Source organism: Vigna umbellata, chromosome 1, assembly GCF_029865625.1.
Source record: "Vigna umbellata cultivar VRB3 chromosome 1, Vumbellata_1.0, whole genome shotgun sequence".
Taxonomy (NCBI): Eukaryota; Viridiplantae; Streptophyta; class Magnoliopsida; order Fabales; family Fabaceae; genus Vigna; species Vigna umbellata.
In genome coordinates, this window is record NC_142165.1 from 3,752,413 (window position 1) to 3,764,885 (window position 12,473).

General features: G+C 30.1%; 1 protein-coding gene across 8 annotated transcripts; it reads right to left on the reverse strand.

Annotated features, from left to right (window-relative positions):
• Nucleotides 1–4,064: 4,064 nt before the first annotated feature.
• Nucleotides 4,065–7,733, reverse strand: LOC148204426 (uncharacterized). Of its 8 annotated transcripts, none has more exons than XM_088091797.1 (7): nt 7,457–7,733; nt 7,218–7,346; nt 6,583–6,705; nt 5,544–6,409; nt 4,926–4,993; nt 4,688–4,814; nt 4,065–4,457 (listed from the first exon to the last, which is right to left on the reverse strand). In XM_088091797.1, exons 4-7 carry the CDS (start codon nt 5,637–5,639, stop codon nt 4,425–4,427), a joined length of 324 nt encoding a protein of 107 aa, XP_087947923.1. In that variant the 5' UTR covers nt 5,640–6,409; nt 6,583–6,705; nt 7,218–7,346; nt 7,457–7,733; the 3' UTR covers nt 4,065–4,424. The 8 variants fall into 8 exon arrangements, 5 of the variants coding, with proteins under 5 accessions (XP_087947923.1, XP_087947916.1, XP_087947929.1 ...); XM_088091790.1 differs by having other exon boundaries at nt 6,583–6,715; XR_015779820.1 differs by lacking the exon at nt 6,583–6,705 and having other exon boundaries at nt 5,544–5,609.
• Between the last annotated feature and the right edge of the window lie 4,740 nt (nt 7,734–12,473).

Here is a 12,473-nt window from a genome sequence, read left to right on the forward strand (position 1 = left end):
TCTAATTAGAGAAAATAGATATATAATTTTCTAATTTATTTTGTTTTCCTAGTTTCCCTATTTATCTTTTTAAGATAATTAGATTATTACAAATAGAGTATATGAGAATGTATTTTTCATGATTGAATATAATAAAATCAGTCCTATTTTCAACTCCAACTTTAGTCTTTAAAATAAGTTATTTAAAACAGTACAACTGATGGATGACCAAGTACATAGAATAATTTAGTCAAAGGACAAGTTCAACAATCAATTGTAGGAAATCAAACATCGGATAGTGAGTATCATGCTGTCCCAAATCAAAGTTTGCATCCATTTTCTGATAACCACGTTCCTAGCAGAACTAGATACCATCTAGTGGTATCTCCTTGTGTCTTTTGGAAACATTCTTGCGTTGAATAACTTATAGTCAAAAAATAGATACAGTTTTTCACAAGTAAATTGACTATTAGGCGTATGGGTCCATGGCTCATAATTGTGGTTCATTTAGATGAGTCAATGATTAGTAAAATATGTCTATAAGTATTATTTTAATTATATTTTGACTTTGCTTTTTTGCATAAATCCAAATTTAACCAGAATCTAAATACTAACTTGAGCGTAAAAAAATCTTCTACAAATACCTGCTATTCGGTAAAAGACAAAAGAGGTTTGTTAGACAATTATTGCGTAATAAAGAGTTTAATAAGGGAAAAGAAACATGATATGTTACATAATAATAAGTAAGTACAAAATATTTTATTCTATTTAATCACCTTTGTTTTTTTGCAATGACTTGGAGCCTAACCCAGGGAACGCTTAGAGTGAAAGTACTGAAAGCCAATGATCTAAATAATATGGAGATGATTGGTAAGTCTGATTCTTATGCAGTGTTGTATATTTGGCCGTTGTTTAAGGTTAAAACAAAGGTTATTGATAACAACTTGAATCCTTATGCAGTGTCATTTATATAACATACAACCTAAAACTCTTTTGTTACAAGGACGTTCTTAAATGACTAATAGATATATAATATATGTTTTTTTCACCCAACAACTATATTTTAGCAACTCAACAACGATGTTTTAGCTTGTCTGGTTGAGGTAACCTTGGATGCTGTTATTGGTTGGATGCTGCCTTTGTTATTGAAGCTTTGCAGGAATTTGTCTGGCCTTTGATTGTGGTGTATACATTAATGGCTTTTGAAACAAAGGATAATCTGATATATCATGAGCTAATCTTAAAAATCTTGAACATAGTTACTTACATTGTTTTGAGCTTTCCTGTCTATGATTAATATTAACTAGCTTTCCAGTATGATCATTCATGGTATCACTTCGTGCATGTCCACCTCTTTAATATACATTCTCTACCTCTTTGAATTTAGATAATTCTTAGCATCTTCTCTTGTATAACCCAAATTCTTTCTACCTCCTACACATTTACTCATCAAATCAAATGATCTCTTTTTGTTGAATCTCTGCATGTTCTGCCATTTCAAGATCATAAGCTTTACAATTTGTTATATTTAGTTAAGAAACTAATAGATGAATTGTCTTTGGTGGATGAAGTGGGTAATGATATGATTATGAATAAAATCAACTACTCTATCTTTCATTCTTTTAACTCTTTAATTCTTGCAACAGGTTGATGATTAACGGTCTTAAAGTCTCTTTTATCTACTTTTTACATTCCTTGTAACAAACATATATGTAAGAAATAATAGACTCATTGTTCTTTTGGACCTAACAATTTTTTCATAACAATTTTTTCACAACAATTTTTTCACAACTATCGGATGTCATTATTCTATTGATCTGTTTGAATTTATTTTTAAAAATATTTAAAACGAATCAATCACAAATCATTAGTAAATTATCAAAATGTTGTAAAAAAAAAAAAAGTTGTTAAAAAAATATTTTTACAGTGGTTTCTAACTCCAAAATCTTTACTACCACCATAGATATTTCATGCATCTTCTAGCGTATCAAATTCAAAACCAAATCTAAGACTAAAACTTGTATCAATCAATTACTCTTATAAAAACATGAATAAAACTAAAATAATTTATTAAATTGGCCATTAAAGATAGAGACATGAATATTTTTAATAAAAATCAAATATGGAGATAATAATATATGTTTATACACTGAAGGTATTGAAAAAAAAAAACACGAAAACAAAAGAACCCTATAAAATATAAAGGAAAAGAACAATGTTAAAAAAAAAACCTAATAAACTTTGAAGACCAAAAATAACTGCAAAAACACTATTTCATTCTTTAAAGGTTTTTATAATTAACAATACAAAATTGAGGAATTAAAAGTTGTCGTTTAATTGTATAACTAAAAGCAAATTAAGTATAAACAATGAAACGACACCCTTTAAAATTATCCTAGAAACCAACTCATATGTCAAGATAAGAAGCTAAAAATAACATTTATATATTGAAAATAAAATTAAATAACAAAATGCTTTTTATTAAAATCCTAATAAAAGAAGTTTATTAATTAATTCTGTTATTAAATATGTTTGTTTGATAAATTTAGATGTTCTAGACATTTTTAGTTTTAACTATAAATACATATTATTTTAATTGTATACTCTTAGAATTCCGGCTTGACATTTTTCAAAACAATTTTTTAATGTATTGCACATTGATAATTAATTTAACGTGCTTTATATGAATTATAATTTTATCTGTTGTGCATTTTTCTTTTTATGCTCCAGACTTAACTTGTGTATTGATTAATATTTTCAAGCACAACTATTAGAATTTTGCATAATTTTTAGTTTATTTTTCGCGAAAATGATTGTATTATATTTATGTACTCTGATAATATATTTATGAATAGTATTGTATTAATAATAATAATAATAAAAATAATATTAATCTATCAGTATTTTGTTATTAATGTGTTTCTTTGATTAAGACAACAAACCTTTAGTTTTGTTTTGTTTGTGTGAATTATAGTTTGGTATGGAATCAATTTGTGAGACTTTTAGTGACATGTGTTTGTATTTTCAGGGTAAATACATTTTAGTTCTAGCACTTGTAATAAAATATATTTTTTAACCTCTTTTCGTTTGAAGTTCTAACAGACATTCAAGTGAGAAAAAAAATACGCTAATACAAGAAATTAAACTTTTAAAATGAACTCAAGTTAGAAATTATATCTTTAGTTAAAAGTGGAAGAAAAAAATTAAAAGCGGAAAAAATATATTGACTCAAATATTCTGGAACAATAGTTGTTAACGTTAACATTCCAAAATATAGTATTAAACCATATCAAAGAATGGTCACAAATATGATATGATAGAGTAGTTAACTATGATATAAAGTTTAACTTACAGTTATCTAAAACAACTATAAATTGAAACTTTATATACAAACTGGATAAAACAAAACTATATACAAAACTAGTCTGAAATAACTAAACAACATGATCTTCCCCATCAAGCGCCTGCTCCACAGAGATTTCGTCTCTCTCTACTCACACCCACAGGATGATCATAGCCAAAAAAGGAACATAGCCACATACAAAGACAAGCACAAATAGAAGGGTAAGGTAGATATAAAAAGATTCATACATTAGTATAACATACAACCACACTCATTTCATGCATATGAAATAAGTAACTTCAGACATCCTAACACTACAAGAAAAATTCCAATTACATACAGCCAAAATCCGTATATAATGTCAAAAATCCGTATATAACATGATATTACATACGGATTATATACGGTCAAAAATCCATATATAAAAAAGGTGTAGCTAAATTATATACGGATATATCCGTATATAATTTACATACGAAAAAATCCGTATATAATTTACATACGGAAAAATCCGTATATAAAATCCGTATGTAATTATATACAGAAAAATCCGTATATAATTACATAAAAAAAATCTATATGTAATTATATACGGAAAAATCCGTATGTAATTTTTTATTTTACAAAAAAAAAATTGTGATTTTTCGTATGCACTCAATAATTAAAAGTTCTATATAGTTGATAAATATCAAATACAGTTGTCAAATTTTCAAATAGTAAGAATTATCTTTTATAAATAGAATTCAAAGAAACAAATACAACTCTTTCTTTAACAAACTCTTAAACAATTACATTAATAAATCTATTATAATGTGTTACCTATTCAACAACCACAATTTTAATATATACTCATAATAAACAAACTTATCAATCTAAATCTAAGTTGGCACTATGTCAAAACCATTTACAATGATAAATATCATACTAGACAGTAGTATATTTATTTAGTTCAGCTAAGACTACAAAAGTATCACTTGCTTCTCTTTTTCTTCTAGAGACTCCATGTACTATGAATATCTTCTAATGCTCATCTTTAGGTTTGTTTGCTTCATGAAAGAAGGAACCTTGATATTCTTCAGAAAAGACATTGTTCTTCATTCTGCTAAGCTGGTTGTATGTTGCTCATCCTCCAACCCTTATAGTGCATAACACCAACCAACATGTTTTCATCACAAAAATATTTAAGGTAATGATTTGCATCCATCATAATATAATGATGACAGTTCATTATGAACTTACAAGATAACTAACAAGCCTAAAACCAATCCAATATCATTTATGAATAATGATTATAGACGTGATCTCAAATTCCATTGACAAATAATGATTATAAACTAAAATCATTGCCTTTATAGTTCAACTTACCTTGGTATGTTGTAGAAGGAGGAAAATAGAAAGAGAAAGGAGGATATGATGATTCAGATGCAGAAAAGAATTACTGAAAGAAGTGCTTCTAAGAAGACTGAAATTGAAACCAAGACTTCCTTGACTTCTGCAAAAAAACCAATAGTTAGAATAGATGAGATATAAACTTCTCCAAAGCCTCGGTGAGTTGATTCAGTGGTATAAGTTCTGAAAAGTTCTTTTAGTAAGTCTATCTCACCGTGTAAATATCACCACCACTAATAGGAGGCAATGAAGATGTCGAGGCTGATACATCAAACTGCCAATCTAGAAACAAAAAGTCATACAATCTGTAAGTTTTTTTAGTGAACGTCATAAAGTAAAATTTGAACATTTACTACTAATATATAAGAAAACGATTTGTAATATTATAGTATGATAATTATGTAGGTCTACATAGACAATCAACTATACGGACTTTCTTCACCATAATCAAAATCAAAACAACTTTGACTAAGTCCAAAGCTTTTGTCATAACTAAAATATTTTCTAATATTGCATCTTCACATTATTTATATTTTTAGAGCTAACAAATAATGTAATAACATTTGATCAATAATTAATCAATTATTTAATCACATTAATTTCTAATTTAGTATTCAAACATTAAAATTAATTTCTTTGGCAAATAGTATAATATGTATAACTTACTGGGTTCAAAATCAAACCAGTAACATAAATCAAATTAATAAATTAATTACAATATAAATGTGTAGATAATATTAATTGCAAAGTTGAGAAAAGCTGATATATAAAAAAGTATTAAGTGGAGGGTAAAATATTGGTACATATAAAATGTTGGAATGTAAAATATTACCAAAAAGAAATTTACTTGACTATTTGATGCATTCAAATTCTCCACCAGCTCTGCAATCTCAAACCGCTTCATCATTGTAGCATGAAGCACCCGCATTAATAGACAAATTATAAATACTATATAGTTAGAACAGTTAACAGAAAAATGATAAAGCCTTTTTTCTTTTTAATTGATTCTTATTCTTATAGAAATGATTGAACTGAAACACAATAAGTAAATTTCTTTATAAACACACTAAGTAATCTAAATATGTTAAATGGTTAAATAGTAGAAACCAAGCCGCCTCTAAAAACAAATAGAAGAAATCAAGGATATCTTTACTCATACCATTCATCATAAATCTAAGCATAGAATAGATATATTATCTTCCACCTGGATACCGACATGACTGCAGAGATAAAACTCAAATCATGTTGGATGACAGAACAAACTATAATGTTTAAAAAACTAGCCCCTGCATCATAATTAACATACATTATAAATACATACCTATAAAATATAATCCTTAAAGGCTTTTGTTATGTTACTTTTTCTAAAGGAAATCAACATTTGGATACAGGGGAAATTGAAACTTCATTGTCAAAATTCATTGTCAAAATTCCATCATTCCAAAAGAAAATATTTGGATCCAGGGGAAATTGAAACTTCATTGTCAAAATTCCATCATTCCAAAAGAAAAAAAACAACATTGAGAATTAGAAAAGAGGATGTCAAATCCTAGTATTACTGCTTTAATTATCCTCTTAAAGAAGCAAAAACTGTAACAATTCGTTTTGCTATCACATTCAAACATGCAACACCGCTATAATTATCCTCTTCATCCACAAATGGCTCCTCTAATGCCTTTCATTATTTGTGATCAAATCCTGTATTAACATGACAAAAAGAAACCTCCATTACAAAGAAAAATGAAAAAGATTGATCAACGGCGAGAAGACATTTCCCAGGTATAGGTGCAAATCCATTCATCATGTACTTAATCTAATGGCATTAAGAAATAATCTCAATATAAGAGTCCGATAATAGCTGAATGGTTCACCTGAGCAAGATGATTATGGGCATGGTCAAAGATGATCGCTTTGAGCACGGTAGTGTTTGAGATATTGGGTTTGGACCTACTTGGGACATCCTTTTACGAGTAACAAATTGTGTTCCAATTGCTCTAGAACTCTCTCCAAGTTATAAGCCCCATTGACACATGCCAAAAATAATGTTGGGCAAAGATATTATACAGGATTCATGACAACCATAGGCACTAGAAATATTTAACAAAGCACTGGAAATATGTTGACCACAGTCCTGCCCATCAACATCTTAACACATATGACACCTCATGCACACGCATCACAAAGAATCAAACTGAGTAATTAACGGATCCCCATCAACAGCGAACTACACAATCCATTGCAGGCCAAAGCATATAATTTTTATTATAAAAAAAAATTAATACACTCATTAATCACAAACGCATTGCGTCATAAACATTAGAAAAGCATTCAATTTCTCTATACAGGCAAATAACCAAAGGCGGTTATATCACCACGATGGATCTAAATCTGGCAAAAGAAGCCAAACCCATAACAACATATTATTAAGCAAATGAAGCAAAAGAACACAGTACAAACAATTTTTTCTGCATCTAAGAAACTTCAAAAGGCAAAGGAACTCACTCACCTTTGGTTCCTTCACTAAGGGCCTTCATAAAGGGGAATGGTATATGTCTCAGTCCTACATACCACTGACAATCTTCTTAAACCGCCAAACACTAGCCTCAATCGATGCTTCCTAACACTCCAACCACGGCTTGCGAGACCAACCACAAATGTGTCAAATAAAACAAAAAATGAAAAAGATTAGGGTTCGCGATTAACGATTTCATCGATTACTAAGCATTAGGATTAGGGTTTACTTACCATATGAAGATACTCCTTCAGCGTCCAACTACGACACCCAACGAACAAGGAGATTGCTTGGTGAACGCCAGAACACGACGGACACTTCGACAGAGAGAGAGGACACAGAAGTAGAGCATGACGGACATGGACTGTGAAGAGGGCTGGAGAGAGGGACAAGGAGAGCGAAGGCGGCTCGAGAGAGGGACGGCGAGAGCTCCAGGGTTCGAGAGAGAAAGGACTCGAGGGTTAGAGGAGAGAGATAGCTCGAGGTTTTCAGAGAGAGTAGCTCGACGGTTCGAGAGGGATAGCAAAGAGTGAATGATAGGTTTCAGCTTCTAATTAATCAAAAATACATTTTTTTTAAATTATTTTTGAAATCCGTATATAATATACTTCATTCTACTTATATACGGTTAATGGAAATTACATCGGGATATATCCTTATGAAATTTCCCCGTTGTCACACGTCAACTTTATGTATGGAATTTATATACGGAAAATCCGTATGTAATTTTTTTTAGAATCCGTATATAATATCCGTATAAAATATTTAAATTATATACGGATTTATATCCGTATATAATAGTCCGTATATAATTCCAATATTTCTTGTAGTGTAAACATGTTATGACTTAGACTTGATTGTCCGGACTTATAATGATTGTCGAGTTATGGCGAGTTGTACACTTGTGGTAACCTCTACTGCTTTGCAAAGACATTGCTAACGAGTTTCACCCTACCACACTTACAAGGTTAATCTGTTTCGGGCCTTGAGGCATACTGGAAGCCCCCAAACTAAGACCTCCTGCTACTCCTCACCACACGTGTCAATCATCTCTACATGAGAATGAAAGACCATTGGAGTTCAGGATAACCCTCAAGACTGAGCTTCCTGCAATCATTCTAAACATACTTGAATCTCAACGAGAGATTTCACTTTGAAACTTGCTTTCACCACTTTGAAACCACATACCTTTACTTTGATACTCATATAAACTCATACACAATCATACATCATTCACAATTAAATCAATACATATCTCAAATCCATCAAGAACAAAGAAGAAAAAAAAATGCATCACAACCATTACCAGTTGCTCAACGACCCCCTCATTGAGCGACCCCAAAGTTCTCTCGCTCAGCGACTTGCTCGCTGTGCGAAACCTCCAGACAGTACCTCCAGACTCCAAGTCACTCGATCAGTGACCCAGTTCGCTGATCGAATAAAACTCCCAGTGGTACCAGACCCCAACCTCTCGCTCAACGACTCGACTCGCTAGGCGAATCCTCTAAACAATGGTCCAGACCCTCCAAGCACTCGCTCAGCGACCCAGCTCGCTGAGCGAATAAAACTCACAGTGCTCTCAGACCTCACCCACTCGCTCAGCGACCCTGCTCGCTGTGCGAATACTAGGACAATGTGTTAGACTCTACGATCACTCGTTGAGCGACCTCACTCGCTCAACGAGTCTGCATAATTTTGTAGCACAAAACTGTAAAATTATGATCCTACACTAGAACTTACAAATTTGAAATACTTTCCCCAACTTCTAATCCTCCTAGATTTTATTGTGGACTTAATTAGACTTGGACAAATGTTTCTAAACCTTACTAACATCATTCTAAAGTGTTTCCTAACCACATCCCACTTCAAAATCTACAAAACCTCAACTTATGATTCCAATTTGAATTCTACCACTTTTGGCACAGTTTTAAGCAACTTAAAGACTCAAGCAAGTCCCATTTGACTTACCAAAGCTATCCCCAAAGACCAATTGAGAATCTATCCCTAATTCACATTTTTCACTACTCCACTTCCTCAAAACTATCCTTAAACCATGACAATGTGACTCTATTCATAACCAACTAACATTATCACAAATTTCTAACATTTCATACAACCAATAAAAAATCAAATATTATCTCATATAGTTGGTAATCAGATTTCATCAAGGTACACTCAAACAGTCAAATTGCATATGATACATCTAAAAACCTAAATTTAGTTCAGTCAACACAATGCACATAGACTCATCACACATACATATTAAATCACTAATTAAATTAATAATCTAACTTCCCTTACCTCAACTCAACAGCTCAGAATCTCTAAACGCTCTGCTGATTGCTTGTGGTACAAGGAACTTTTAGAAAACCTACAAATCACTGATTGGTGATTGAAGACCAACCTTAGAATCACAAACACACTAAGAATCAAGGAAGATGAACTCTTGATTCATGCAAAACAGAACTGTTTTACACAATCAAGAACCCTAGCTATTAAGAAAAAGGGTTTACCGCTTACTTGCTCAACTCAACCAATTGATTAGTCAGATTGGTAACGCAAGGATCGCCTAGACACTTCCTGATCGTTGAACAAATGACCCAAGAGTGAGAAAAGTTAGAAAGTAGTAAGAGGAAACTAAGATGATAATGTTTTAGAAAGATGAAATGTATTTTAAATAATAAGACGAGCTTTAAATTTTTTTTTAAATTATAAGATTATTTTATAATAAAATATCCGATCTCATTATTTTAATACATATATATTCTAATAGTCTATATTCTAGCTTCTTACATTATCATTAGTTATATGTACTTTATAATGATAATTTGATTAAAAATTACTGTTTTAAAATACATACGACAACAACTTATCATATATTTTGTATAAATTGCAAAATATTGAAACGATGAGAGTTCCATTAATAATAATATGTTCATTATTTTTAAACTATTTTGTACAAAGTAGAGAAATGAGTTAAACTGAATTAGAGTGTAGGAAAGTTTATTATCTTAGTTGCTAAAAGGCGACAAAAACTCACTGCAAATACAGCTAGAATCCACAACTTGGCCATATCATGAAATTTCTTAAGAAAAAAATAATTGAAGGGTTAACATTGCAAATGTAGACACCTATATATTATTTTCGGAAAATTTGTTGCAGATATAGGCTTGCTAAAATACTAACTACAATCCTAGAAAAAAAAAACCCTCACTTTGTTTTTCAGATTTATTAGCTTTCATCTCCTTATTTACATATTTAGGGTTTATGTTAAATTTAGAATATTAAATTATTTGAACAATTCAGAATTTGAAAATCTTATTTTGTTGAAAAGGACCTCGAGATTTGATAGAGGGAGAAAACTTCGGATTTTCTTATTTTTTTATCAAATTGAATGTTCTGATTTTTATATATACAAATATCATTCTTATTAGTACACGAAACATAAGATGTTTTTTTATATAATAAACGGATATCCATATAATATAATTGTTAAGAAATATATTTTATATAATTTTTATAGAGTGCATAACGTAGATGTATAGTTTAGTTTAGAGATTAAATATAATTTTTAAAATAGTTTTAAAAAATAATAATAAAAAAGCCCACTGTTCTAAATTTATCACAGATCTGTTGGAAGCAAGCAACTTTCCGATTACGAAAAAACATGTATTTTTTTTAATGAAATTATTGTTGGCCTTTCAGAATTATAAATTGAACAATAGAGAAAATATATTTCATAATATGATTTTTCATTACACATTCATTTGCCTATTCTCACGGGTGAAAGCTTCATTATAGTGAGGCATATATGTACCTTAATTTCCCCCCAAACGATTAAGATGTTGAACTTTATTACTTACTGAAAACTAGTAAATTAAAATAACTAATTGTACATATTCACTTAAAAAATTTATGTGCGGCTAAAGTGATTTTCCGTTTCAAATATATAAGTATTATAAAGTATAAATATAAATAATAAATAAAAGAAATAAAATCGGACTGAATAAATTAAATCTATGAGATCAAGTGCATGATAGATATTATTCTTTGTATACTAAATAATCTTACGTTATTTAGGAGTCGAGGTTAAATATAACTTAAATATTACATCTTCTAATCCACCTCCTTGATGTCGAGGTGTAAACATCTCGTGTGTAATAGTAGAGAAATGAAATTGAGTAGTTCAATAATGGCCCGACAACGGGTGGAATAGAAATGTCTAAGAAACAAATATCGATCGCTAGAATATGCTCCAACTATGACTTTGATACCATATTGGAAAGTGATTTTTAAACCTAACTCAACCTTAAAAAACCGACTTGTAAGGTGAGATTTACATCTCTCTTATATATCATAAATTAGCTTTATCTGTAGTCGAGGTAGGATTTGCAACACTTCTTTTCAATTTTTGAGACATAACAGAATTTTATATTTTAAAATAGATAACATCTGGAATACATAATTATTAACCTTAACAATGTCACTCCATGAAGTTACATTTGGATACAAAACTTATATTTTGGTGTATTTTGAAAATCTAGAGATAGATGCATGGTGCAGTGATGAATGATTAATTTTGTGATAAAGTTTTTGACTTTGTGGAAGAGGATCAAGTGACTTGTGAATTTGATGGAGAATTAATTTGGCTTTTGAAAAGTAGGCAACTAATTGGTTATGCAAACACGAGGTAACCAATTATCATCTTTGTTGGCGTCGAATCTTTCTAGGGTTACTTCCCTCGTTACCATTACTAGTACTTTTATTCCAAATAAGATTTCATATAAAATGTTCCATTGATTTTATTCTAGACAATGCATCACGGGATGAGGAATCCAACCTCCACTACTCTCCATAAATATTATTTATATAATAATTTCTCTATTTTATTCTTCATAATACATTTATCAAACCAAATTTTCTATACATGTCTATAATCTCTATTAAAACAGTAAAATAATTATGTGATTTAAGAACTTATGCTCACTAATACAAACTGCAAAATTAGGTTTACATGATTATAATCTCACAATTTATTATATATAGATCAAATGTCATTATTCCATTTTTTGTTTTTTTTTTTAAATAAGGGATGATAATAGAGTGGTTGCAAGTTTGACTATTTTGGTTTTAATTTCAAAGTAAAAATTTATTTTCATTCTTAATTTTACGTCCAAGGATATGAACTTTTTTCTCATGTCCATCATCATCCAAAATCAGTATACTACCTATCTCCTTATTATTCCAAGT

Coding starts and splice junctions, on each gene's coding strand:
- LOC148204426 (XM_088091797.1), bottom strand. CDS start 5,639: ATGCGGGTGCTTCATGCTACAATGATGAAGCGGTTTGAGATTGCAGAG. Junction 4,994..5,543: donor GTCAAGTAAATTTCTTTTTG/GTAATATTTTAC, acceptor TTTTGTTTCTAG/ATTGGCAGTTTGATGTATCA. Junction 4,815..4,925: donor GTGGTGGTGATATTTACACG/GTGAGATAGACT, acceptor GTTTTTTTGCAG/AAGTCAAGGAAGTCTTGGTT.